At 40.9% G+C, this 26,987-nt stretch overlaps 2 protein-coding genes across 2 annotated transcripts; both read left to right on the forward strand.

Annotated features, from left to right (window-relative positions):
- The first annotated feature begins 1,984 nt into the window (after nucleotides 1–1,984).
- On the forward strand, nucleotides 1,985–17,747 carry PWP2 (PWP2 small subunit processome component). The gene is made up of 21 exons (XM_085046923.1): nucleotides 1,985–2,093; nucleotides 2,225–2,337; nucleotides 3,004–3,098; nucleotides 3,450–3,549; nucleotides 4,041–4,184; nucleotides 4,573–4,708; nucleotides 5,175–5,395; nucleotides 5,872–6,015; nucleotides 6,743–6,813; nucleotides 7,462–7,598; nucleotides 8,750–8,898; nucleotides 9,538–9,685; nucleotides 10,712–10,862; nucleotides 11,219–11,399; nucleotides 12,336–12,483; nucleotides 13,433–13,541; nucleotides 13,979–14,044; nucleotides 14,426–14,644; nucleotides 15,801–15,951; nucleotides 16,984–17,058; nucleotides 17,200–17,747. The coding sequence occupies exons 1-21, from the start codon at nucleotides 2,076–2,078 to the stop codon at nucleotides 17,357–17,359; spliced, it is 2,736 nt and encodes a 911-aa protein (XP_084903049.1). The 5' UTR covers nucleotides 1,985–2,075; the 3' UTR covers nucleotides 17,360–17,747.
- A 769-nt stretch (nucleotides 17,748–18,516) lies between these two features.
- GATD3 (glutamine amidotransferase class 1 domain containing 3) lies at nucleotides 18,517–25,855 on the forward strand. The gene is made up of 7 exons (XM_085047032.1): nucleotides 18,517–18,697; nucleotides 21,261–21,313; nucleotides 21,958–22,071; nucleotides 22,428–22,547; nucleotides 23,700–23,792; nucleotides 24,135–24,290; nucleotides 24,891–25,855. Exons 1-7 carry the CDS (start codon nucleotides 18,584–18,586, stop codon nucleotides 25,018–25,020), a joined length of 780 nt encoding a protein of 259 aa, XP_084903158.1. The 5' UTR covers nucleotides 18,517–18,583; the 3' UTR covers nucleotides 25,021–25,855.
- Nucleotides 25,856–26,987: the final 1,132 nt, after the last annotated feature.

Raw genomic sequence — 26,987 nt, forward strand, 5'->3', positions numbered from 1 at the left:
TCAACTTCTCTGCTGCTGTGAGTTCTGTTTTGTTGGGAGGAGTGATTGTTTCATCTGTTTTAGCCAAAGGCTGCTGTTGTCAGCAAAAATCTGATTTGTTACCTGGCGTGCAACAAGCCAGTAATTACACATTCGAGGGAAACATTGATTATTTTTTTATTTATTAATCTGTCTCAGAGCTGCACAAGCCTGGAGGCTCCATGGTATTGCACAAATCAACCACACCCCTCCCGACTTTTCCTGCTGTTATTTATACACAGAAGTTCAGTGTTAGCAACCTCCCAAATACAGCCCCTGTGTTATGAATGGTTAATAATTTCCACACAGCTGATTTCTGTGCATGCTCCAGGGAAGGATTTTCACCTGGGCAGGGTCTTTTTGTTCTCTATGCCTGACTTTTAGTATGATGATGGAGATAGTTGAGTTATAGGATACCTGGACCTGTGTCTCTTGCCAAGTTGGCAAGATACACTTAGACATACATCCACATCTTGATTTACTGCATCCTTAAAGCTCTTCAGTTCTAGGATGTCCATGACTAAGGAATGCTGCTCTCTGTGCCACTGATTAATTCTCCATCCTTGCTGATCAGGCTTTGAAAGTGTACAAAGATCAACCATCAAAAAACATCCTGACTTGAGTTAATTTTGACATATTCCACGTTTTGCAACACTAACACCTACAAGTGATTATCCAGGGACCCAGCTGTAGGACCATGGACAGTAAGGAGTTAATGGATTGCTGTGCCTCAAACACCAATAACCACTCAAGCTGGAAATAAGAAGGTAGGGCAGCATCTTTCTGGTACCAGTGTTGCTGTGCAGGTCCACGGTGGCCACACAACCCCCAGTGCAGGTGCAGAAGTGGAGTTAGGGAGCAGGCAAGAGGGGGATTGAGACCAAAAACCCCAAAGCATCCTGTGACACTTTTTGGAACTCTCCCTCAGAAGAGGGTGCATACCCCAGTTTGCATCAGGCATGAAGAACCCCCTTCCTGGGGAGGGATCTGGGTGTTCCAATGCTAACCTGAATGTTCATAACCCGAGGAACGTTTTGTTCTGTGGGGTCACATCCCCAAAGGATCGAGACTGTGGCCATTACTCTGACCAAGGGACATTGAAATTACAGCAATCGAGTTATAATCATATTGGGTGATTAGCGTTGATGGGTGATGTTATCTTTCGACTATCTACCCTTCCCTTTTTTTCTTTTCCTTATGTATTTTCTTTGTGATATTTTGACACTTCCATTGAAAGAACCAAACTAGCCACAAATATCCTTTCCACTGCAGTTAAACTGCTTTAAAATAAACCTCCCTCATCCATACACTGGTCATTCAGTGTTGTTTCACTCTAATTACAGAATCACAGAATAATCAGGGCTGGAGTGACCTCTGGAGATCAGCCAGTCCAATGACACAGGGATGTGTCCAGGTGGGTCTGGAATGTCCCCAGACAGGGAGACTCCACAGCCTCCCCGGGCAGCTGTTCCAGAGCTCTGCCACCCTCAGTGTGAAGAAATTCTTCCTCATGTTGAGATGAAACTTCTCATGTTGTATTTTACGGCCACTGCACCTTGTCCTGTTGCTGGGCACGACCGAAAAGAGTCTGGCACCATCCTCTTGGCACCTGCCTGGGAGAAACTTACATGGATTGATATCTCCGCCCTCTCCTCTCCAGACTAAACCCGCCCAGCTCCCACAGTCACACGAAGGCATTAACTAAAAAGTATAAATGCTGTAATATATTTACTAAAAACCCCCCACAGTTCCCCTAGCTCGTGGCAGGTGCTTAGCAGCGGCGGGGCCGTGGATGGGGCAGGGGACACGAAACGGTGTCACCGCCCGGGCTGGGCCGTGCCGGGCTGGGCTGGGCTGTGCTGTGCCGGGCTGTGCCGGGCTGGGCTGGGCCGGGCTCGGCTGTGCCGGGCTGGGCTGTGCCGGGGTATTCTGTGGCGCCTGAGGCAGCAGCTCCGCTCCTTCCCCTCAGACCTGCCCTCACCTCGGGCGCATGCGCAGATCCCGCCCAGCTCCCTCCCCTCAGCGCCGCCGTTCCGCGCTCCCCACGTGTGGCCGCCATGCGCTTCGCGTACCGGGTGAGCGGGGCTGGGCTGGCATCCCCCGATCCCCATCGCCTCCCCATCGCCTCCCCATCGCCCTCCCATCGCCCCCCTGCTCCCCACCATCTCCCCAGCCCCTCTAACCCTGCCCCTTCCTGCCCCCGCAGTTCTCCGGCCTGCTGGGCACCGTGTACCGCCGCGGCAACCTCACCTTCACCCGCGATGGCAACTCGCTGATCAGCCCCGTCGGCAACAGGATCTCCGTGTTCGACCTCAAGAAGTGAGAGCGGGGACGGGCGGGGAAGGGCCTGGCGCTGCCAGCGCGGGGGTTCTGGGGGGAATAAAGCTCTGAGGAGGTTGTGGAGCTCGAGCCGTGGGGCTCTGTGGGATGCTCGGCCTTCCAAAACATCCTGGAAAGCTTCCGCCTTAGTATTAAAAGGTACAAGCCTGCCTAGTGAAATAATACCTGTCACGGTGTTGGGCGGGTGCATCCATGTGGAGAAGAGCAGAGGAATTACGTAAAGATGTATTTCAGAGAAAAAGAAAAAAAAAAAAGAAAAAATGTTTTTGCGTTTGATTTAGTTGTATGGTTTCCTTGTGTGCTTCTGTCTTGAATATAACAAGGCTTAGAGCATCAGCAGCCTTTCCTGTGTGCCAGGGTTGTGATTAATGCTCCTGTGCCTGTATTGCAGTCAGGAGCCTGTCTCTGACATATTCCTGAATTGAAGGAATCCCTAAGGATCATCGAGTCCAACTCTGGCCTGGCACAGAACAACCCACGTAGTTGGTGTTCATGGGGTTGTGACAGCTAAAGAAAGTTGTGGGGGGTTTTACATTCCAAATTGTCTGTGGTTTTAACAGAGATATCGAACCATATTTCCTTGATACCGAAGATGTTCTTCCTGCACCCTTGTCCCCATTTTACTCTTTTATGTTTTTGTTGCAGTAACAAGTGTGAGACGTTGCCTTTGGCTACACGGCTCAATATTGTGTGCGTGGGGCTCTCTCCAGATGGAAGTCTTGCCATTCTAATTGATGAAGGTACTTGCACAAAGGAGACATTTGTTTGTGAATGAATTCACTAAAAACGCAGCCTTGAGAGGGGGAAATCTGTATTGCTAGGTGTTCATCCCTTGCACAAAATTGGAAGTGCTCTGCTTCAACAATTACATTAGAATGAGAACTTAAGAAGAACTTGTTTACACAGTGTAGATAATGTCTCATAATTTGGATTATATTTTTTTAACTAAAAAATACTAAGCACACTGTCTCGAAAAGTTTCTGAGAAAGTACTTTTCCCCCCTGCCCTTTAAGGAAAGAAATCAAGTTTTCTAGGGTTATGATTTCTTTGGGAACTCGATTATTTTCATGATCCTTTTTCTGCCCTTACAGAGGGAGCTGCCTTGCTTGTCAGTTTGATTGGGAAGTGTGTGATACATCAGTTTTATTTTCACAAGCCAGTTCACAGTGTCAGCTTTTCCCCTGATGGCAAGTAAGTAAAGAGTGCATGGTTTAGAACAAAACAGCAGGAATTGCTCCATAAACTACTTGTGATTATGAAGACATCCTAACCAATCTGTGAATGTTTCCTGTTCATGAGAGAGGGGAGATTTTGAACTGATCAGGGTCACTTTATCTGTAAAGTTGAAAGGGGAAAAAAGGAAGAAAAAGCCTTGGAAATAAATTATCCTGGCTTGAGTGTTTGAGCTTTTCCTTCTGTTTTGAGAATTGGAGAATAAGAATTTCATTATTCAACATCAGTGATTTTTGCTGAACGTTTTTTCTTTTATAATGCTTAAGTTGGGGGATGATACCAATCTGCAAATATTTTGTTTTTCATTCAAAAGCAATCTGTTTTTATTGTTTCAGTAGTGCAGGAACCTTTTTATTATTGTGTTGTTTCATTGTATTGCAGTCTGTACTGAAAAGTTGTTTGCTTTATCAGCTTTTTGTGTAACTATGTCTTTCCCGCCCTTATGCCAGGAAATTTGTGGTTACAAAAGACAATCTTGCTTACCTGTACCATGCTCCTGGGAAGAAACGAGAGTTCAATGCCTTTGTTTTGGACAAAACCTACTATGGTCCATATGATGAGACAACTTGTATTGACTGGACTGATGATTCCAAGTGAGTTGTTCAACTGAAGCACTGTCTACCTGCACATGTTAATATTTGAATGCACATTGCATTCAAGTCCCATTTTCTTTCCTCTAAAGTATATTACAGGCAGACTAGAAAGTACAAAATATGCATGTGTTAGTGATCAACAACGGATTCTTGCTTGAAAATGCACAGCAATTCATAAAAGGAACATATCTTAGGAATGTGAGCCTGGTTGACCTTTTGAGTGTATTTAACCCCTTTCTACATCTGCTACAATCACCAAACTCAGTTTACAGCTCTGTTGTTTGTAAAATTTAAGTGGTGACTGGTGAATTTGAGCTCAGAACACTCTCCACACAGTGGAGAGTTTTGCAGTCCAGTGTTCTAATGGGAATTACCTTTTCTTTTGCAGATGCTTTGCAGTGGGGAGCAAGGACATGTCCACGTGGGTGTTTGGGGCAGAACGATGGGCAAACTTGATCTACTACTCTCTTGGAGGCCATAAGGATGTCATAGTAGCCTGCTTTTTTGAAGAGAACAGCCTAGATGTATGTACAATCACACAGCATGCTGGAATTTTAATATTAAAGTAGTTGAAGCAGAATCTTATCTCTAAGTGACTATTTTGACAATATCTCAGAAAATATCTGCTGTGATTGGGAGTTTACAATTCCATGAATATTTGAAAGAGTAAGTTATTTAAAATTGCTCCCCAAAAACATGATGGCTTTAAATATAAATAAATTATTTAGCTTAGCTGTAATGCTGACTGGTAATCAAGTTGCCTTTGGCCCTTGCAAATTTTTTCTGAGGGCAGGTGTAATAAATCACCAGTTCTGAGGACAAGTAAAATTTCCAGTTCAAAGCACCTTGAATTCAGGAGGACTAAGTAATGCATTATCCTGATTAAATAGAGTGCACACTTGCTAACCCTTCTTCAAGCCCATATTCATATTTCTTCAGAGCACAGAGCATAGGTATTGGACAATAATAATTTGTCTGTTTGTGTTTTAGCTGTACACAATTAGCCAGGATGCAGCTCTGTGTGTGTGGCAGTGTGACACAGAGCTGGATGGTTTGAAGCCCATGCCCCCTAAGGATGCAGCAAAGGAAAATAAGGCAACAGAAGAGGATGAAGAGCTGCTTGAAGAGCCAAAGGGTGAAGAAATCCATGGAAAAGCTGATCCAAGTGAACAAGAGACTAGGAATAAGGTGAAATACTCACATGTAGCAAAGTGAGTGGTTTTCAGTTATCAAAAGTCAAAAGTTGTAATGGGGATTTACTATGCAGGGCCTTTTTTTTCCCATCTGTTATCACTCATTTAAAGCAGTATAAAACTATCTAAGATTTGAAAATTTACTGCAGATCCCATTTTAAGTAGTTATGGTAGAGCACCTGTTTGTCTTGCTTGGCTTATTTGAAGGGCTTATTATCTTTCACCTTCAGAATAACAAATGTAATTTTAATAATACAGGAAATACTGGCTCGTGGTGTGTTATTGTTTGGAACTCAAAAGGGGTAAATGGGATCTTTATTACAGTACCCTGTCTGAGTTTGGAGTCTTTGATTTTTTGCAAGAAGGGGTTGGTTGACTTCAGGAGGTGACATAAAGGTGGCTCATCAGCCTCTTTGGTGAGCTGCTTGGACATACAACTCTAACAACTTTTCTTTAATGTTCGCTTTGCTGCTTTCTTATTTCTTGGATACCAGGTATTTCTTCAATAAAGAGGGAGATTTCAATAACCTGACAGCTGCAGCCTATCACAAGAAGACACACCTTTTAGTCACTGGTTTTGCCTCTGGAATCTTTCACCTCCATGAGCTTCCAGATTTCAATCTGATCCACTCCTTGAGGTATGGTTTGGTTGGTTTGGTTTGGTGGGAAAGGGAGTAAGTTTTTTTGAGGAGGGTTCTTGTTTGTTTGACTGAGAACACATCATGTTAAGTAGTGAAGGATGAATAAACATGATAAAAATTTTAAAATATGCCTATCTGCTCAGTACTGTGATTTCTGGAAAGGCAGAATTATAAGTTTATGTAATAAATATAATTACACTCTATAGGTTATTTTGGAAAAGTGAGGTCAGAATAAGGAAACTTCTCAGGAGTTCCTACTTGTTGGCTATAGATTTCTTTAACTCTGTGGACTTGAGTATTTTCAGTTTCTTTGTAGAAAATATAAGCTGAAAAAAAAGCTCTGTATATGTAAAATTATCTGTAAATTGTGTCAAAGTTGAGAAATCAAATCAGAATTGTTTTCCATAGCTGTAGGATGCTAGGTAAACAATTTCAATGTACAAAAATCCTATTTTATTTTCTTAGACCTGGGGGAGTTTTACTCTCTGTTGGCAATACATCTTTGGGATGCAGATACTCTGCCTTCATTCTGAATAAGGAGTGTTTGATGGTTTGGAGAGGAGCAAAGGAATGAAATTTGTGGTTTTTTATGTTACAGTGGTACAGAAGTTCAGTTAAACAATCAAATTACTTACTTGAACGGACTTAATAAATATTAGACTTCAAGTTTTATCACACAAGATATAAAACCACAAGTTTGTTTATTGTTAATCTCTTACTTCAGTATTTCAGATCAAAGGATATCTTCTATTTCTATCAACTGCACTGGTGACTGGATTGCTTTTGGATGTTCAGGTTTGTCAGTTTTTTTTTTAGTCTGAATTCATGGAAAAAAATAAAAAATGTGGTGGGCATGAGGCCTAAATTCTTCTTGCTTGTCTTGACTCCAAGTGTAAAATAATTTATAGTCTCATACCTTTGGTGTCTCAGTACAGTAAAGCAAATATCACTAATCAGTCTCTCCTCACAGAATTGTTATGATTAAGGAAAATATTTTCTTGATACAAGGAAAAATACATGTTTCATGTAGGAAAGCTCTCACAGACTTAGGGGAAAGCCCAGATCCCTTGTAGTTCATGTCTGCTTTCATTCTGGGCCATTCTCTTCCTTTGCCACTTGTTCCAACAGTCCCACCCAGGCCATAATAGTTTGCATGAAAACCAAAATTTTACCCCAATATGCAGCCCTGCTTTTCTTCCCTCCTCACTTATCAGCTGCTGTTGTAGTATTGAAAACATTATTCCAAGTAACAGCTCTTGTTTGAGCCAATTACCTTGAAGTTATAAAAGGGAAAAAGCTTTTATTAGGATTGAAAGATCCAGAGTTCAACCTGTCTGCATAAACTTTTTTTTTTTCCCCAACTTTGCTTGCCATGGTTTGTTTTGTGACTTGCATTTACTGGGTTATTGTATATAATTGTATTTAATCCTGTTGTGGTTACAGGTTTGGGTCAGCTGCTGGTGTGGGAATGGCAGAGTGAGTCCTACGTGCTGAAGCAGCAGGGACATTTCAACAGCATGGTTTCCTTGGCATATTCTCCAGATGGACAATACATAGTAACTGGAGGAGAGGATGGCAAAGTAAGTGAGGCAATATTGCTGGAATATCAACTTTTAATAAAGTGCTAAGCAGTTTGACTTTCCATTTTATGTAGAAAGCTCTGTTACTGTAATTGATACATATTTCTCTTAGTATAAAATAATACATTTTTATTTTCTCTTCCCTTAAATGTTTTGATCTTTCTCTCTGAAGCATGTACATTTTGATTTGTTACTACTTGTGTCTGCAAATTGCATCACTTAATGCTTTCTAGCAGATGAGTTTTTAATTGCTATAGATCCAGCCGCCATAAAAACAAAAATATCTAATTCATCAATGTTAATTTATTTATGGTTCCATGGTATTTTGGGGTGAATGAACTTCAGTCACCCAACTTCTTGTCCTTTTAATAATTAGGTTCTGATATTAAATTAATTTCAAATTATTTATAAAAGTGCATATTTTTTTGTTTAATGCACCATTCCAGAAGTATGTTACTTAAAAGAAAACTTAACTTCTCATGGATGACCTGCTTTGAAATGATAGGCTGCATGTACAGATACTTTCATTTTAAAAGATGTTTTGCCACAGTGTCTTGGCACTTAAATGGGACAACAGTAGTAGCTGATATCCAATCAAAACTTTTGAATGTCAAAAAAAAAGATCTGCCACTTCGTAGCTTCTGCTGTTCAGATTGAAAGTGGCCAAACTCCAGAAGTCTCAAACTTCAGAAAGCTAAAAGCATAACATTTTTGTTCAGGGAAAAAAAAAAAACCAAAACCAGCCAACTGAAATGTCATCTCAATTGTAATTTCTGCAGCGGCTTCAGAGTTGGTTTTGAATTTTACACTTCTCTTATCCCTGACGGTACAAAGCTTGGTCGCTCAAAATGCTCACCAGGTGTTACAACTTTCCTTGAAAATTAACTTTGTTTCAACTTTTCTTGTCTATCTCCACTTAGATTTTTATGTTGCAAATGTGTCTTTAGAGGTTTAATGATAAGCTGTGGCCTGTTTGCTTCAGTTGCACAAAATTCCTTACTATTATTATTATTATTATTACTATTATTGAGAGTCTGATGCTGTTGCAGAGTTCTAGAATAATTTTTTTTTACTCTTCTGCTGCCTTACTCTTTTTACTCTCTTTACAGATGATGGAGATTCTAAAAAGTCTTTTCCTGTCTGTCTTGCAGGTGAAAGTATGGAACACTTTGAGCAGCTTTTGTTTTGTCACCTTTACAGAACACAACAGTGGTGTGACTGCAGTAACTTTCACTTCCACTGGTTATGTTGTTTTGAGTGCTTCCCTGGATGGAACAGTTCGCGCTTTTGATCTGCACAGGTAACTCTTTACATTAAAGCTTTTGTGTCTCATTTAGTCCTCAGATTTCACACTCCCTCCAAAACACAGCAAACTGCTCATTGCTTGTTTGAAGTCACATAAAGGTGAGCAGCACTGCCTTACTGATTTTTGGTTCAGCCCTTGATTTAAATTTAGATAGTAATTAGGAACGCTGTTACTCTGTCCAGTTTCTGTGAAGAAAATTCTGGAAGAACTTTCTTCAGACAAGCTGGAAATCCAGGAAGATCATTGTCTGGCTCTGCTCAAATGGGGAGAAGGCACTTGCCTAACATAACACTTTCCATATGTAGTGGCTAAGCCATTATAATACAGCTGTGCACAGAACTGGGTGTGTAAACAAGCCCATGTTTCTAAAGAATTGACATATACTATTTAATAGAAGAAAGCTCCTCTATTTGAGTATTTCCATTTCCTATTCCTGCAGAGTTTTTAATACTTCTTTTGAATTTTGGATTCACGCTGGGGCATCACATCTAATTTTATACAAAAAATATTTTTTCTTTACGTAGCTTAAAAGACCTCACAAATCAAATTAACTCCTTTTTTAAATACACTTGTTAAACACACATTTAAATCTACCTAAAATGTTCTCATAACTTATTTTCACCTCTTCAACAGGTACCGCAATTTCCGCACCTTTACGTCTCCACGACCAAGTCAGTTCTCCTGCTTAGCTGTGGACTCCAGCGGTGAGATTGTGGCAGCTGGTTCCCAGGACTCCTTTGAAATATTCATCTGGTCAATGCAGAGTGGGAGGCTGCTGGATGTAAGGATCCACAGTGTTGGGAGGGCTTGAATTTAACACAGTGTGGAGTGTGGTGATACTCAGTAACTTTGGGACTAGTGGAAGTGGTTTCCGAACAACATGAAGTGTTTTGTTGTGGTTATATTCAAAATTGGAGCTACACTATGTTGCTCTCAGCATCTTTTAAAAAATAATTCCCACCCTGAATTTGTGTGGGAAAAGTTTTTAAAATTTTTGAGTAATGAGCTCTTTTTAGTGGTGAATTAACACCAGTATTGCTGAGCTAACACATGGGTACAAGAGTCTTTCCCTCCTTGTTCAGACATGTTCTTTTCTACATATTTTCTGCAGGTAATTAAGAAATTGTAGGTGCTGTATTAAGACTGATAAAGATTTCATGGAGGGTTTTGCTGGAGCAGAGCAGGAGCATGATTTTTCAATTATTTTTTCAATTCTTAAGCATTACTGTACATCTTGTACAAGTAAAAGAGCTCAGTGATTCATGTATTTAATTTGGCACAACCATTGAATACAGATCACTTTAGTAACTTAGGTTATACTTGACTGGGTCTCCAGAGTTTTGAGTTTAGTTTCTTTCCTTGCTTTTTTTTTTTTTTAAAGGAATAAGAGCTCCATGAAATGAAAATATGTGTTACTCTTACTCCTGGTTTTTATTCTTTTTCTGAAGTGTTGTCAACTGCAGGAGGCACTGAATTCTCAGAGCAATGACTTGGTTTTTCACAGTTGGTCAGATTATTTTGAAAGGAGGGAGGAAAATGGCACACTGCATTCCTGAAGTGTGTACATAGGAGTGGTTGTAGATACCTGTACAGTGGTAGCGCTTCAGGGAATTTTTTTAAAACTTGTGAAAATAAAAAGTTGAGAATCACCGGTGTGTATCATGCCCTGTGTCCAAAAGTGATCTCAAGCATGTATGGGCAAGTTGGGCATGGTTTAATGGCTATATCTAGTGTTTACTGAATGCAGACTACATGGATTTCAGTTTCTTTCACCTAATTCCAGCCTATTTTTTTCTTCTCTTCTTAGGTCTTAGCAGGTCATGAGGGTCCCATCAGCAGCTTGTCCTTTAACCCAATGAAGTGTGTTCTAGCCAGTGCCTCTTGGGATAAGACTGTCAAGTTATGGGATATGTTGGACAGCTGGAGAACTAAGGAGACACTAATAATGAACTCAGATGGTAATCTTTGTTTCATTTTTCATCTTCTATCACATATAAAAATACTATGTAAAATATGTTAATAATGAACAACAGAACTTGTCAGATAGAGACAGACTCATTCTTGGTAATGAGAATCAAAAGTTCAGAGACTTCACTCTTGTACTTGGTTAACAGTGCAGGAAATATTTTAATTTAATTCTCGCTCAACTTTATAATTAGCTAACCATTTGTATGTTGTCCAGGAAAAAAGTACAGTCATACTAACTACTCTTAAACTTTTTCTGGTAGTAGAAATAACATCCTAAAAAAATTTAGGGTATTGTTTTAGACAAGGATCTGATTGCATTTGTAATTGTTAATGAAATTCTTTGCAGTTCTTGTTGTTGCCTTCCGTCCTGATGGCAAGGAGCTCGCGGTTGCTGCTTTGAATGGCCAGATAACATTTTGGGATCATGAAAATGCAGTGCAGACTGGCTCCATTGAGGGCAGGCACGATCTCCAGATGGGCAGGAAGGAGCTGGATAAAATAACTGCCAAGCAGGCAGCCAAGGGCAAGTAGGTACAGGGGGCTGCAGTGACAGGAGGGCGCCATGCTGGGTTGCTTTTGAATTGATTTTTCATTTGTTTTCAATGTGGAGATTTCAGAGTGCATCTGCTGTTCAGTTGTTTTCATTCTGATGTTGGATTTGAAAAGAGTGCCTAACCTCTAGATGCTTCCCTTTTGTAGTTTGCTGTTTCGCTCACTGATCATGCTACAGTCAGCATCATTCTGAGCTTTTCTTTTTTGTCAGTTATGAACTTGGTTTGCCAAGATAATATTAAGCCTCTCATGCCAAGTTGTTAATTTGCTATGTAATAGGTTTTTAAGTAGTCATCTTCCAACAGAAATACTAGTATATAACCATAAGTGTGTAGGAACTATTAAATTTTTTTAGAAAGGTAATTGAAGTATGGGGTTTATTACATGTTACACTGCATGTGAAGTAATATTTAAAGGCAAGATGAGTTTGTGTGCTGTCCAAAACTGTATTAGACAAATGTTTTATTCCTCTCTTTTTCTCTCTTTTTTTTTCATATTGCTTCCTCTCAAAACAATAGAAAAAAAGAAACAATGACCTTTTGAGGGAAAAAAGGGGTTTTTTTTGGTGATGAGCTCTCAACCATTTATTTCAAACATGCCATGGCTTTGGGTTTTCTGACTGTCCTTAGTGTTGTGTAGGGTGTAATTTGAGAGCTCATTCACTGAGCTGTGACTCAGAATCGGAAGTATGGAAGTATTTTAAAAAGTTGTTGAGCTCTAAGTTGTTTGTGATTCATAGTAAAGCACCAAATGCTTTGTAGTAAATTTGTATGTGAAGTACATACCTTGTGAATAAAGATCTCCACGTTTTCCATGGAATGGTTATTTTCTGAGTCTTCACACTGTACTCATGTCTTTTAGCTCAGATGTGACAGTGAAATTAACTGCTTTCTCTTTCTTTTTTTTACCAGATCCTTTACTACTCTGTGTTACTCAGCAGATGGCCAATCTATTCTGGCAGGTGGATTGTCAAAATTTGTCTGTATATATAATGTCAAGGAACAGATTCTTATGAAAAAATTTGAGATCTCATGCAACTATTCTTTGGATGCAATGGAGGTATGTGAGGACAGGGGTATTTTTTTTTTAAATTTCCCCACCCCCAACAGAGTTTAGTTTTGGTATAACATCTTATTAAATGTGATTCATGAATGGTTTTTTTTTTAAGAATGAGTTTATTTTTGTGCAAGAGAGGGGGAAGGAAATATTCTTCCTAGAACAGAATTAATTCCTCACACTCAGCTAACCACAGTCTTGCCAGATTTGCAGTGTGCTTGTGTTGAATGGGCAGAACTCTCAAGCATTTTAAGTTAGTTGGCACTAGGCTTAAAATGGAGGTGAAAATTTAAATTATCCACATTTTGTACTAAGCTAACTCCCTGGGTGTCACTTTGTGTTAGCAAAGAAATGAAGGATTTTTTTGTGGACACAGAACATCTTCACTGACCTTTACAAACTCTGTTTCTGAATATTGCCAAATGCCAAATTAAATTCCTTTGAAAGTAAAGTTAATGAAGAAAAACATCCAAAGGAAAAAAAATTCCAGTAACTCTTTTCAGCACCCCCTTACCTGGAAGAATGATTGTTGTTCCAGTGTTTGTGTCAGGCTGTATTTGACTGTGGTTCCGAGTCAACTTCTTTGTCAACAGTGGTTTGTGAGCTGGTGTAGCTCAATATATGGCTTGAAGGGAAGAGAACCAGCTGCAAAAGAATTGTGGAGGGGATGGGTGCCTAGAAATGGGGGGCAGGAAGGTCCCTAAAATCTTATTGACATTGTTAGGTCCCTAAAATCTCTCTTGCACAGCTGTCTGCCCACACAGCCCTCACATTAGCACATTGCTGTTTTGGAGCCTGAAGGGCAGAAAGGGTGGAGCTGCAGGTCAGGGAGCAAACAGTGCATTTCTGGAGTGGAACAAAGTTATAATAATGTGAAGCCACAGTCTGAACTGAGCTCTGCTGTTTGAGAAGAGATTCAGTGCAGTGAATGGAACTTGCGTGTTTTTTGCAGGAGTACTTAGATCGTAGAAAAATGACTGAATTTGGCAGCATGGCTCTGATTGATGAAGGGGGCGGAGGTGACGATGGTGTTGCCATCCCTCTTCCTGGAGTAAAAAGAGGTAAGGCTTTGCTCTCTTGTTTCTAGTCTTATGTGCATCAAAACCTTTGGCAGAAGTAAGAAGGGTTTGACTTGTTGAACTCAGTTTTAATGTTAGGATTACCTGGATGTTCTCTAGCCATGGGGATTTGTTGCATAAGTGTTCAGCTGATTTATGGTAGGTCCTTTTGCATTATAGAAGCAACAGGAAATGGGAGCTACTGTGGTCTCCTGGATAAAGAATCCAGCAGTCCTGATTTAATTTTCAAAGAAAATTCAGTCCCACCACTTAAGCTGTAGGATCTCTTGGACATGGGCTGTCCTTCCTTAGCCAGTCTTTAACTCTGCTAGGTTTTGCCACGTTCAGTAGTATTTGATGGTGACATCATCATTAGAATTGATAACTAGACTGTGAACGTCTGGTGAATACATTAAATCATTTCTAAACTTCTCTTTTAGGTGACATGAGCTATCGACACTTTAAACCGGAAATAAGGGTGACTTGCGTGCGATTCTGTCCTACAGGTTAGTACTGACAATGAATTTGGGATTTTTTATTCCATATACAACAAGCAAAATAATAGAGGAATAATAAATAAATTGGAGGAGTGATAATGAAGTAAAAAAATACAAATGTCTTGGAGATGATCTTTCCAGATGTGGCATAGTGTTGCTATGTTCATAATCTGGCTTTCTGTGCAGTAGATAATTAGGAAACTTAAGTTTCCTATCACTTTGGGATAGTATTTTTTGCAAGCTGTCATTGCTGACAGGTCCATCAGTGGTGCACAGCTTTCAGTCTTACCCACTTCTTGCAAACAAATGAGTGATCTATTCATCATTACTCTTCTGTTTCCATTCTAGAACACTCCTCTTTGTCGTTAAATGTTACTATTTTTCTTTCAGGACGAAGCTGGGCAGCAACTACCACAGAGGGTCTTCTGCTCTATTCACTGGACTCTGGGCTAATTTTTGATCCTTTTGAGCTGGATATTGATGTCACACCCAGCAATATACGCAAAACACTGAGTCAGAAGGAATACACTATGGCTATTGTCATGGCCTTCAAGCTGAATGAAAAGAAATTAATTCAAGAAGTCATAGAGGCTGTCCCTAGCAGTGAAGGTGGGTGGATCTGCCATGAAATTGAGCTGAGCTAGCTGTAAGCAGAAGTGTGTAAGCCAAAATAAGTTGAGGTGTAAAAGTAGACCTTTTAGTGTTAATTTATGTTTTAATTTTACCAATCTACTTCATACTCATTTAGTGACTTTTCAGCATGGAATCTGATCAGGTCTAGATGTGCAGGCAAAGTTTTTGGATGTCAGTTCTCAGAAGCAGCTGGTGTTAGAGGGGCACAGCAGGTTTTACAGGAGATAGCACTGTGCCTTCACTGTGTGATGAAGACCATTAACCAGTATCAAGGATGTAGTCAGCAGTTTGAAGAAAGTGATGAATCTTGTCTGTTGAGCACTTTTGTCACCAGGTCAGGAGTACTGTGCCTGGTTCTGGGATTGACAGTATGAGACAAGACATTGATACTTTGGAGAATCTGGTGGAGGGCTTAGAAAATTATTACAGGGCCAGAGTACAGCTGAGAAGAGGTTGTTGTAATCCACTGTTAACAGGATGACTGTGTGCCTGTTCCTTGAGCAGAAAGGTATTTTTCACAGTTGAATGTCACATAGGCCAGTTAGGTTGGCTGCAGAGAGCAGGAATTGATTATTTTTGAGAGAGAATTATATATAATGACATCATCATAGTTATATGTGAGATTACTTTGAATGCTTCTAAATTGTGTTCCTTTGTGCTGTGCAGCTGCTAACAGCATTCAGACACTTCCTCTGTGGGCAGGTGACTTTGCTGTCTTTTCAAGTATCCTTTACTGCCTCTGGTCATTGTGTGTAACTGGTTCCTCTAAATACAGAAATTTGGGTGAAGTCAGAAGCAGGAACAATAAAGTCTGTTACACTGAAAGAGGAGGAAAGGGTGGAAGTAAAAGTTCTGAAGGAGAGCTGCTGGCAGGAATACTCTGTTAGGAGGAAGAACCTGGGGAGGGAGGAGTTAATTTCTTGCTTTTGAATACATTAGTGTTTGGAAGGTTCAAGGAAGGAAGATTTCTCCCTTGAGAGATTGTGGTACTGTACCCTGAAATACAGCACTACATATCTACCACTTGCCAAGACACTGCTTTCTTCTCCTTCCCTTTATGCTTTCCTGTAGTCTCTTTCATGTTATTCCAAATAGTAACTCTGTTCAATGTCTTTTTTTTCTTTTTGCACAGTTGATGTTGTCTGCTCCTCCCTGCCAGACCTGTATGTGGAGAAGTTACTGGAGTTCCTGGCCTCTGCATTTGAGACCTCTTGTCACTTGGAGTTCTATCTCATTTGGGCTTATAAGTTGCTCATGCTGCATGGCCAGAAACTGAAAACAAGGTGAGATCTTGTGAAAGTCAAAATATTGACAAGAATTTTAAAATCAAAATTAAAAACCTGTCAGTTTAAGGCTTTTACGTAACATTTACTGACTTTCTAGATAATGCATACACAGCAATTAGAACTACTCCAGTTTTACAACTTCTTTACTAATGGTAAAAGTTACAGTTTGGACTTGATCTTAAAGGTCTAAAAAGATTTTTAAAAGTGTGTGTGACAGAACTGGAATACGCTACTGGATTTGAGAAGATACATTGCAGAAACATTTTTCAAATTACACAGATAAAACTTTGACTACGTTGCTTAGACAATAACTGCATTAGGATTTCAAGAGTGATAGTAGGATTTTGGCAATTGTGTTTTTAAACAATTATGCATCTGAAAAGTAACTGAAAGGTAATGTGCAGGTACTGATTGCTTTTTTGTAGACTTAGTGATTATATCTGGTAGTACTCTGCCCTCCTGCATAGTACTTTAGAACTACGTGGGCCTGGTCTGTGAATTGTATTCAGTCCATCCATAATACAGAATTTTTAGACTTTTAGGAACAAGACTGGGCAAATTTACAAATTTAAAATGGGCTGATTGAGAGGTAATCTGAGAAGGAGTCCTGTAATTTAAAAACTAGTGCATTGTGTAACTCTTCCCTTGCTTCAGTGTGGGTATTAATGTTTTAGTTACTGAAATGACTGGAATGAATTTTCTCCTTTTGTTGATGTTAAAGTAGAAGAGAACAATTTAAAACAAACTCCTTGGTTCAGAAAGTATTGTAGTATCTGGAAGGAACTGTTGTTGCTGTAGCAAGCAGAATTAGCCCTTTAACCTGCAGTTTGATACTAGAAAAAAAGATTTCTGACAATATAGTATTTGTATTGACGACAGAGTGAAAAGCAAAGAGCTTTTGTTTATTTAGTATTAAAAAGTTTGCATTGAAGTTGTATGCTCATTAAAATCTTGAGAGTATAGAAAAGTTCTAGATTTCCATATGTAAATAGGAATTTCACTGTAAATTGCATGTTTTCTCCATCCCAGGTCAGTGAAGCTGCTCCCTGTGATTCAGTTCCTTCAGAAGGGCATCCAGCGTCACTTTGAAGATGTTTCAAAACTGTATGTATTGTTACATTTAAAAGTTCAAAAACCTGGAGTGATTTGGGGGGTGACAGTGTTCTGTTAGACTTTCAAGACTTTCTTCTTTTAGAGATACTTTTATTTTAGGAGGAAAACAACATGTTGCTATTATTTTTACAGCTGTGAATGGAATATCTACAACATCAAATATGCACTGGCCATTTCACAACAGCGGGGCATGAAACGTTCAGCAGAGGAAACACCAGGAGATGAAGAAGAATTGGATTCTGACAGTGATTATCTTATGCAAGAAGTTCATAAGGATAATTTGAGATCCTAATTACTCTTTGTGAGAGGGAGAAAACTTCAGATGGTATTTTATGTAGTGGTATTCACTGAAAGTGAGTGGCCCTCATAGTGGCATCAATTCCTGGCAGTGTGATGGAGTTCTGAGTGAGGTAATGATGGAAATGTAGGATATGCCTTAGATGGCACTTCGCCTATTTCATGTACCCTTTGGTAGTTTACCCTTTGATTTGCTGTAGTTAAAATTTGTTTGGACATTATCAATTAAAAAATGTAATTTAAACGGTAAGAGAGTGTATTACAAATGTCATGGCTTGTTGGTTTTTTGTTTGTTTGTTTTTTGGCTTTTTTTTTTTATGAAAGCCCTTTCTTGTCTTTTTTTAAATGTTGTGTAGTAACACATTAAAATCTGAAACTTTTGATTCCATTCGTTTTTGTGAATTGGTGGGAGAACTGGCTAACAAGGGCAGGGTCCTGAATCCAAATAATTATGTTTGTCCTTGTCACACTTTTGAGCCCCATGTTGAAAGGGCTTTGTTAATGAAGATACTGCAAACATTACCAATGATCCAGAATTGATTTCCCAACATACTCTGTTCTTCTGGATTTGTTTTGTGGTCACTTTCCACTGCTGGAATAGAAGAGAGGTATAAATACTAAAGGTAACTGCACTGAGGTCTCCCCAGGCTGAACAGACCAAGTGCCCTTAGCCACTCCTCACACGGCTTCCCCTCGAGGCCTTCACCATCTTCATTGCCTGCCTTTGCACACCCTCTGATAGTTCAATATCTTTCAGCTTTTCATTCTCCAGTCTGTCTCTACATCCAGGATTGCCCCATCCCAGTGCAGAATCCAGCACTTCCCTACAATTGCTGATTTCCCATATCTCTTCAGTTATCGAGGCCTCTCTGCAGGGCCTCCCTGCCCTCGCGGGAGTCAACATCTCCTCCCAGTTTTGTATCATCTGCGACCTTGCTTATTTTTCCCCCATTATTTCCGCACCGTTATCTTTTTCCCCTCAGTCACCTTCCCACCGCTGCCATTCCCGATAAATGAGGGTGGGGAAGCCCACGGGCCCCGGCGCTGCGGTGGCTCCTCCCCGCCGCCAGGAGGCGCCGCTGCCGCCGCCGCCAAGGGCGCAGCGGCCTCCTGCGCGGCCAGCGCGGTTCCCGTAGGCCTGACCTGCTCCGCGTCCCGGTTCTTCCGCTTCCCCCGGCTCCTCCGTTCCTCGGCTCCTCCGCTCCCCTGGCCCTCAGCCATGCTGACCTCCCGAGGCCCGGCCCTGTGCACCGCGCTGCGCCTGGCAGCGCCCGGCGGCCTCGCTTCCTTCCACTCGTCCGCCCAGCGCTGCCGCGCCGCGCGCGTCGCTGTGGTGAGTAATGGAGGAGCGCGGGGCTGGGGCAGCGCTGAGGAGACGCGTTTGTTGGTGTTTTTACTGTCTGGCTCTTCCCAGCCGCCCTCGGCCTGCAGCCGGGCTCCCTCCGGCCGTGGGTCGGTGCAGGGCAGGGCTCGCTCCGGCCGTGGGTCGGTGCAGGGCAGGGCTCGGCGGGGCAGAGGCCTGGGAGAGCCTCGTCTGGCGGCTGCGGCAGTTGGAAACCCTGGAGAGACGTTGAGTTTGAGAAGAGAAAGCTGCTTACAGTTCAGAAACTTGGAGGAAGCCAGACCAGGAGTGGGAAACCTGGTGTGGCGTCTATTACAGTTGTTGGCATGGAGTTGATTTGTGGAGAACTGCAGAACAACAGGATGGGTCGGGTTAGAAGGGAGCACTGTGGGTCACCTGGTGCCACCTCTGCTCCAGCAGGGTCAGCCCAGAGCACATGGCACGGGATTGTGTCCAGATGGGTCTGGAATGAGGGACACTCCACACCCTCTCTGGGCAATGTGTCCCAGCGCTCGGTCACTACACAGGGGAGAAGTTCTTCCTCAAGTTCAGGTGGAACTTCTGTGCATCAGTTTCTGCCCTTTGCCTCCTGTGCCATTGGGCTCTACCGAGCAGAGCCTGGTCCATCCTCTGACAGCCCCCTTCTAGATATTTACACACGTTAATGAGGTCCCTTCTCAGTCATCTCATCTCTTCTCAAGGCTGAACAGGCCCAGCTCCCTTGGCTTTTCCTCATAAGAGAGATGCTGCAGTCCCCCATCATCCTCATTGCCCTCCACTGGACTCCCTCCAGGAGCTCCATGTCTCTCTTGTCCTGAGGAGCCCAGGGGAGCTGGGATTCATACTGAAACTGTTGGAGAAACTGGCAGTTTATAGGAAAATATTTAAACTGGGTTATGCTCTTCTGCTGGAAGGAGGTAAACCATGTCACAAACACAAAAGAAAGTGAGGAGATGGAGGAACCAGAAGTTGTAAAGGAAAATACAGGCTGTGGATGGTGTCCCAAATATATACAGTTTTGGAACTCAGTGAACAGTCTCTGAAGCTCGAGCTTTGCATAGTCTAGACAGCATTAAACGTAAAAGAATTACCTGCATGAAGAAATCTTTTTGGGGCAGAGTTGGGGCAAGGAAAGGGCAAGATGCTGGTCCAAATGGCTAAAAAATAACCCAGGAGGAATGCTGTCATTTTACCAAGTCACAGCTTTTTAAATAGAGCTGGGAAAACATGTTATTTTGGACATTAGTGATGTACATTTCTGACTATGGTAAAAGATTGTTCATCAAGCAGGTACTGAAATAACAGAAGACTTTATATAGAGAAGAGTTGATAATAACAGTGTTACAGTACTTTGATTTCCCTGAGTTCCAGAAACATTTAAAAGGTGTTGCTCACAGAGCATAACCTTAGCACATTTGTCTGTTTGTTCACTCTAAATTAAATGAATGATAAAACAAAAAGTTGTGAAGTAAAAGGCAGCTCTTAAATATCAGAACAGGATTAACATGGACAGAAGAACATTCATGGATCTTGCCCATCTGGTGAAGTGATGCTGGGATGACATGCCCCTGAGAGCAGACACTTGGGTATTGTGAGCTGAAAGTCCTTTCAAGTCTTAACATTTCTAGCTAAGACTTCTTCAGCTGTGAGTTTTTGTTCATCTGTCTGTGTTTAAAAACTCTGAAGCTTCAAAAAACTGAGGGAAAACCAGGAGGGAAGAGATTAAAGTAAAAAACAAATAATAAAAGTAGAGAAAAGGAAATTGACTTCCAAACTGGATTTTTTTCTTTCAAAACAAAGAGTCAGACAAAATCCCCGAAAGAGTTCATCTGTATACTTTCAGGAACTAGATAAACCTTTAGAATTTTTTTTGTTTTGTTCTTAAAATGGCTTTTAAAAAAAAAAAAAAAGTTTTTCCCTACTTTGTGAGATTCTCCCCCCCACAAAGGTAGCTGATTGCTTTGTGGTTTCTATTCTCTGATGTGCATAAACAAAAGTATTATTTCCACATTATTAACAAAAAGTATGGCTAATACAGCATAATTGCATTATTGCATTAAAAATGATTTAGCTGTTGATTTCTGATGCAGACCCTCAGATAAAATACAGCAGCAGGTAAAGTAATTTATTTTAAGTGCCACCTCAAAGTGCATTTGTGTCCCTCTTCTGATTGATGTGCATGTGGATGAGAAGGTGTTTCACATGGATGTGGACACTTCATAAAAAAGATGAATGACACTCAGAACAACCCACTGTGTGCACAATAAAAACATTCCTAAGGGTATCATGTCAGTTTATTAAATGGGGAATAACTGTATAAGCCAGGAAATAAATAGTGGTTATTTCTGAGCCCTGTGCTGGGTTGCTATAAATAGGAAATGCCAGTTCTGCAGTGTGTCAAGTGGTGACACCAGTGCTAATAGCATAAGTAAGACCTTGCTGTTAAGTTGGGTTTTTTTGGTTGTTTGTTAACTTTTTAATTCATCTTAGCTTGTGAAAGATCCTTAGGAAGTTTTGTGTCACCTGCAATAGTCTCTTGATTTTCTGACTGCAGGTCCTGTCTGGCTGTGGTGTCTATGATGGCACAGAAATCCACGAGGCATCAGCGTAAGTTGCTTTATGAAACTCCAGGCTCTAAAAACGTCTCCATTACATTGCAGCAGTTTGTTTAATTTAGTTTTGCTGTCTCTGGCCATCAGAATTACCCTGAGAGGTGTATGATGAAGCTTTCTCACCGTTTTCTCACAGCATAATTGTGAGCTCAGGCTGTGTTCTTGCAGAACTCAGTGATTGTCCAAAGATACAGCACAGTGCATGTGATGCCAGAATACTGAGTTTGAGAGAGACTCTTTCCTTCAAAAACAGAAATTCAGAGTTCCAGATTCAATCTTAAGAGAGTTAAATACAGACTTAATTTCAGAATCATTTTTGGTTTCTATTCCTGGGCTAAATATAATGCTGGAATTGTTAATACTTAAGTTGAATTATTAACTCTTACAGTGAATTAATAAGAGATGTTTTGCCTGGACCTAGTTTAAATGTTAATGGGTATTTTAATTGTGGGATTCTTCCATAATGTGTGGGGAGCTGGAGAAAGGAAGATTTTTTGGATCCTGGTGGCCTGCTTTGATAGGATGTGTGTTTTTCCTCATCTTTCAAAATCATACGGTAGAATATTTGTAGCAAAACTTGGGAGCCACATAAAGCTTCTCCCTTAAGGTTTTCTGCATGTTTTAACTCTATTTTTGTAGTGTACTGGTGCACCTGAGCCGTGGGGGAGCTGAGGTTCACATGTATGCTCCAGATGTCCCTCAGATGCATGTCATTGACCACTGTAAAGGGCAGCCAGCTGAAGCTGAGTCAAGGTAAGTCTCTGATTAAGGTGTTTTCCAGCCTCAGTCTCTTAGACTTCCTTCAGACACAGCAGCCTGTAGTGGCTCTTGCAGCACTTTGCTGAATGCCTTTAGTAGCTTTATGCCAGCTGTGGGGGTTTTCTTGGAGAGAAGATATTACATGACTTTTCTTTTGATTTTATACAGTCTTTCAGTGCCTGTGTTTCCCAGCAGTAGCATTTCAGAGCCATCAATAGCTTCAGTTACTAAATACCAATGTTTTTGCTTCCTCCTTTCTTCACCCTGCTCTTCCTCTGCCAAATGTTATTTATACCATTCTGTTTGCAAATGTTTATTTAATCACATGGTTTTATTTCTTGTTCTTCAAGGAATGTTTTAGTGGAATCTGCAAGAATTGCTCGTGGTAAAATTACAAGCCTGGCTAAGCTCACTACAGCAGACCATGATGCTGTGATATTCCCCGGTGGATTCGGAGCTGCCAAAAACTTGTGAGTGCCAGCTAAGCATTAGATTCCTCAACTAAACATTCATAATTAACTATGCACAAACCTGACAAAGAGAAGGCTTTGGGGTGACCTAATTGCAGCCTTCTAGTACGTGAAGGGAGCTGACAAGAAAGATAGAAAGTGACTTTTTACTAGGGCCTGGTGTGACAGGACAAGGGGCAATGGCTTCAAAATAAAAGAGAGGAGGTTTAGATTAGATTAGGAAACAGCTGATTGCTGTAAGGATGGTGAACAGGTTTTCAGGAGAAGCTGTGGATGCCCCATCCTTGGCAATGTTTGCAGCCAGGTTAGGTGGAGCTCTGAGCAACCTGATCTAGTGGAAGTTGTGCCTGTCCGTGGCAGAGAGATTGGAACTAAATGATGTTTAAAGTCTCTTCTAACCCCAGACCATTCTGTGATTCTGTGAACCATGATTCACACAATAAAATCAATAAATGCCTTATTTCCTACACATGTAACTCCTGCTTAATAAGGATAACTCCTTTCAAAGTCTTGTCATTGTCTTGTTTGAAATTTTCTGAATGATGTTGTGAGAATTCTAGAGTTTAGATAATGCACAAGAAGTCCTTTTTCCTACCCCTAGTGGTGTTTCTTTTTGGGTCTGAGGGAAGTGAAGGTAAAACTTAAGTGGTTTCAGGTGCTTGTAGTGTTATTATTCTGTTTATTCCTCTCTTTCTACCAAAAAATCCCCTCTTGCTCTATAATTATAAAACAGCTGTCTTAAAAAAAAGAAAAAGAAAACAAAAAGTGTTAGCCATGTGGAATACTGATTATCTTGCTACTGACATGCTTTTTTGCTGGCTTTGAGAAACATGAATGTTACTTCCCTTTTCTTCTTACGTACTTTTCTTTCTTTGAAAAGATTGCTGTTCAACTTCTCAGTAACCCTAGAAAGCTGATTTGATAATTCTCATTTCTAGATTTTTTTTTTTTTAAGTAAGGGACTTCCTGACAGACCAAAGCCTTAGAAATGAGACATTTTGGCTAAATTATTGCTGGTTGTCTACAGAGTGTTTTTGACCAACTTTTTAGAAGCTGTTCAGTTTGGGATCAGCCTTTGGAGCCAGTCTTGGGGCACATAGGCAAATACCTCTGTAGGCTTTTACTGAGCTTTATGTACGTTTCTTGTGACAGATCTACCTTTGCTGTTGATGGGAAGGATTGCAAGGTGAACAGAGAAGTTGAACGAGTCCTGAAAGACTTCCACAAAGCAGGCAAACCTATAGGGTATGTATGTTAGTTGGATAGCATTTGTTTGGAGGTGTGAGCATGGGGACAGCCTGTGTTTTGTTGAAATGTGCAGCTGTTGCTGGAACTGGAAAAATTCTAGTAGTACCTTTTATTTTGTATCATTTGTAGCCTGTTTTTTAAATGTGTTTTTCAAGATGTGTGTCTGTGGGTGTGGGTGTAGGTGTTTGTCAAAGGAGAAACTGAGAAAATGCTGAGAGGAAGTTGCCTTGAGATGTCTTTCAGATTTTCAAGGCTGTGTCCATTTGAATATTTTCAGTTGTGAGCAAGTTCTTGAACAGTGCTTTTGTAGAATTGCTCTTACAATTCCTTCTGTTGCAGCCTGTGCTGCATTTCCCCAGTGCTGGCAGCAAAGGTGCTCTCTGGTGCTGAAGTCACTGTGGGCCACGAAGAAGAGGAAGGGGGCAAGTGGCCTTATGCTGGGACTGCAGGAGCCATCAAAGAGCTGGGAGCAAAGCACTGTGTGAAAGAAGTAACTATATCCTTTCCTGATAACTTCCACACTAGGAGACAATTTAGAAATGTGTCATTAAAGGAATGAGCACAAATAGGATCTGTGCTTTTCTGCTTAGACATTAATGGGAATGTGCAACGTATAGCAGATAGCAGTGCTCCAGTGCAGGATTAGAAACTCTTCTGTACACAGCTGTGTAACTGCTACTGTGTAACTACACACTGGGAGTTAAAAGGTGTTCTCAGTCAACTCCCTTGGACACCCAGTAATGCAGTAAATGCTGAATGAATTGGCACGTAAAACTGGCATGAGTTACAACTGCTCTGTTCTCTTTGAGATTTTTATTCTTTTCCTGAAGTTTAATGCTGCAGTCAGACTGCACTCAGAGACATTTTGTTATAATCAGTGAATTTTGGAAGTTTTCTTGTGTTTCTGGGTGTTTCCACAGGTTTCTCGTGCAGCATTTGTGTTTCTGGCAAAAATACCTTGTAATTGCTTGGATTATAGGTTGGAGCTTCATGGTAAAACATATTTGGAGGTAGTGGAGTTGTGAGGTTTTGTCAGTGCTGGTTCATTTTGCAGGCAACATCTGCAAGTGCTGTATTTTCCTTGACTCCTTTTTACGAAGCTCATGTGGATACAAAAAATAAGGTGGTGACCACCCCAGCATTTATGTGTGAAACAGCATTACACCATATCTTCGATGGCATTGGGGCAATGGTAAAGAATGTGCTAAAACTAACTGGCAAATAAAACTGAAATGTTTAAATTTAGGGCGTAGCATCAAACATATCATGGACCAATGGAGACATTTGCACCTGCTTGTCCTGTTCACACTAGTGAATGCTGATATGAAGGTGATTGATTCCCAGCTGCAGGATTTTCCATGCCTTTTTGAGAGAGGAGCCTTACAGAAGACAAGGAACCTGGCCTGAAACAGCATTTTCTTGAGCCTTTCCAGCTGGAGAGAGCTGACTGGATATATTTTGAAACAAAGTGTACCCAGCACACCAATGTTAAACCAGTTCTAAGGGGGAATGAGAGACTCGAGGCCCTTTCAGAAGCTGAGGGCTGATGTGTTGGAGGGGTTTGGCATGTGGCAACTTTTCTAGTGGATGAAGAATGGGAGTAGAGGGGAATAGTGAATGATTCCAGGTGTATCTGCTCAGGCCTGTGTCTGGGAACTAAAGCCAGGTTCATCTGTTGAAGGAATAATCATCTTCCACATCCTCATTTAGCTCAGTATTAATGAAGAGATTTTTTTTGTTCCCATTTCAAAGAATCCCATTTCCACAAAGAACACCAATCAGCAGCAGGACACAACTGCCACAACAGTAGCACTTTGAAAAGGACATCCATTGGCCCATTATAGTTTTAAAGTCCTTGAAGAAGAAAATATCCGCTGATGTGACGCACAACTCTTAAGGACAGCATCTGTGTTAAAGCAGTTGTATGACAAGTAGTGAATGGAAAAAGCAATCTCAAATTATCCTAACTTCCACTGCTTTAGGGTGATACAGCTTTCTCCAAAGAAGTATTACTGAATGTCTGGAATAATGATGTATAAATAAATTAATTTCTGCCTTTATGTCATCCTTGTCATTTAATTTTTGTTTGGGAGTTGCCTTTGTTAACTTGGAGTGGTTGGTACATTTTGGCAGTTTTTCTGCTTTTCAGTTTCACCAATTTTGTACATTTTTTCCACATAGAATCCAGCAGAATCTCCTCCCCCTCTTTCAAGCTTTTTGTCACCTTTCTGTTGAGCAGGACACAACGTTTCTCAAATTCAAACAAACAAGCAAAGTGACACCATGGGTAAAAGTTGCTCTTCCATGACAGACTTGCTGAAGTGAGCCCATATTTTTGAGGGAGAATCGTGTGCTTCATAAATCAATCTACAAGCCTTATATTGAGTTGGTGTATGGCAAATGCTATCTGTGGCTGAGCACTTGCCAGGGGTGTGGATTGACATTTTGTTATTGGGGGGAGCAAAGAGAAGAGAAGCTTGAGTAGGAGTGTTGGGCATGCTCAGCTTGCTCAGCCAGTGTTCAGGGAATAAATATTTTTGCTTCTGCAGCCTCTCAATGATTAATTTGTTAATAAAAAAACCCCACATTTGGATTTAGAAGATTTGAATTTGTACTTCAGTGCTGGCACTGTTTCCTTGGGGGTTTTCAAAGACTCCCTGTGCAGATCATCAACTCCAGTGAGGTTGCAAAGGAATAATACACAGACACCAAGTCATTGTGAAAGTAGGCATGATTCATAAAGTGGATTTTGGACATTCTCTGAAACCTTTTTTGCTCATGCACCAAATTCTTCATGAAATTTTCAGTATCAAGTTGGTAAGAAACAGAATTTAAAACCCTGCCACTATATAATTCAGTGTAAAAAACTTTGCTTCGTGAGCTTTGCTTGTACAAAGTGTGGATATTTTTGGTATCAATTTTATACACAGAAGCTTAGCAGAGAATGGGAGGTCATTGTTAATATAAAATGTACCATTTTAAAGTGCATGTGTTTCCCACATCTGCAGGGAGTTTTAAAGGAAATTTGGTAAAAGAACATCACAGCAGGAATGGTGTTGAAATCCCCAGGGTGGAAGGAGAACAGCTGTTGTGCCTGAGTTAGCAGTGCCTTCCTCTGCTGCAAGAGCTCAGCTCTGGGTTAAACCTTCCCATGAACTCCTTCACCACAGCAGGGCTGAGGGTTTGAGTTAA

The sequence above is a fragment of the Lichenostomus cassidix genome, chromosome 1 (assembly GCF_008360975.1).
Source record: "Lichenostomus cassidix isolate B80296 chromosome 1, HeHo_3.0, whole genome shotgun sequence".
In the NCBI taxonomy this organism is placed as follows: domain Eukaryota; kingdom Metazoa; phylum Chordata; class Aves; order Passeriformes; family Meliphagidae; genus Lichenostomus; species Lichenostomus cassidix.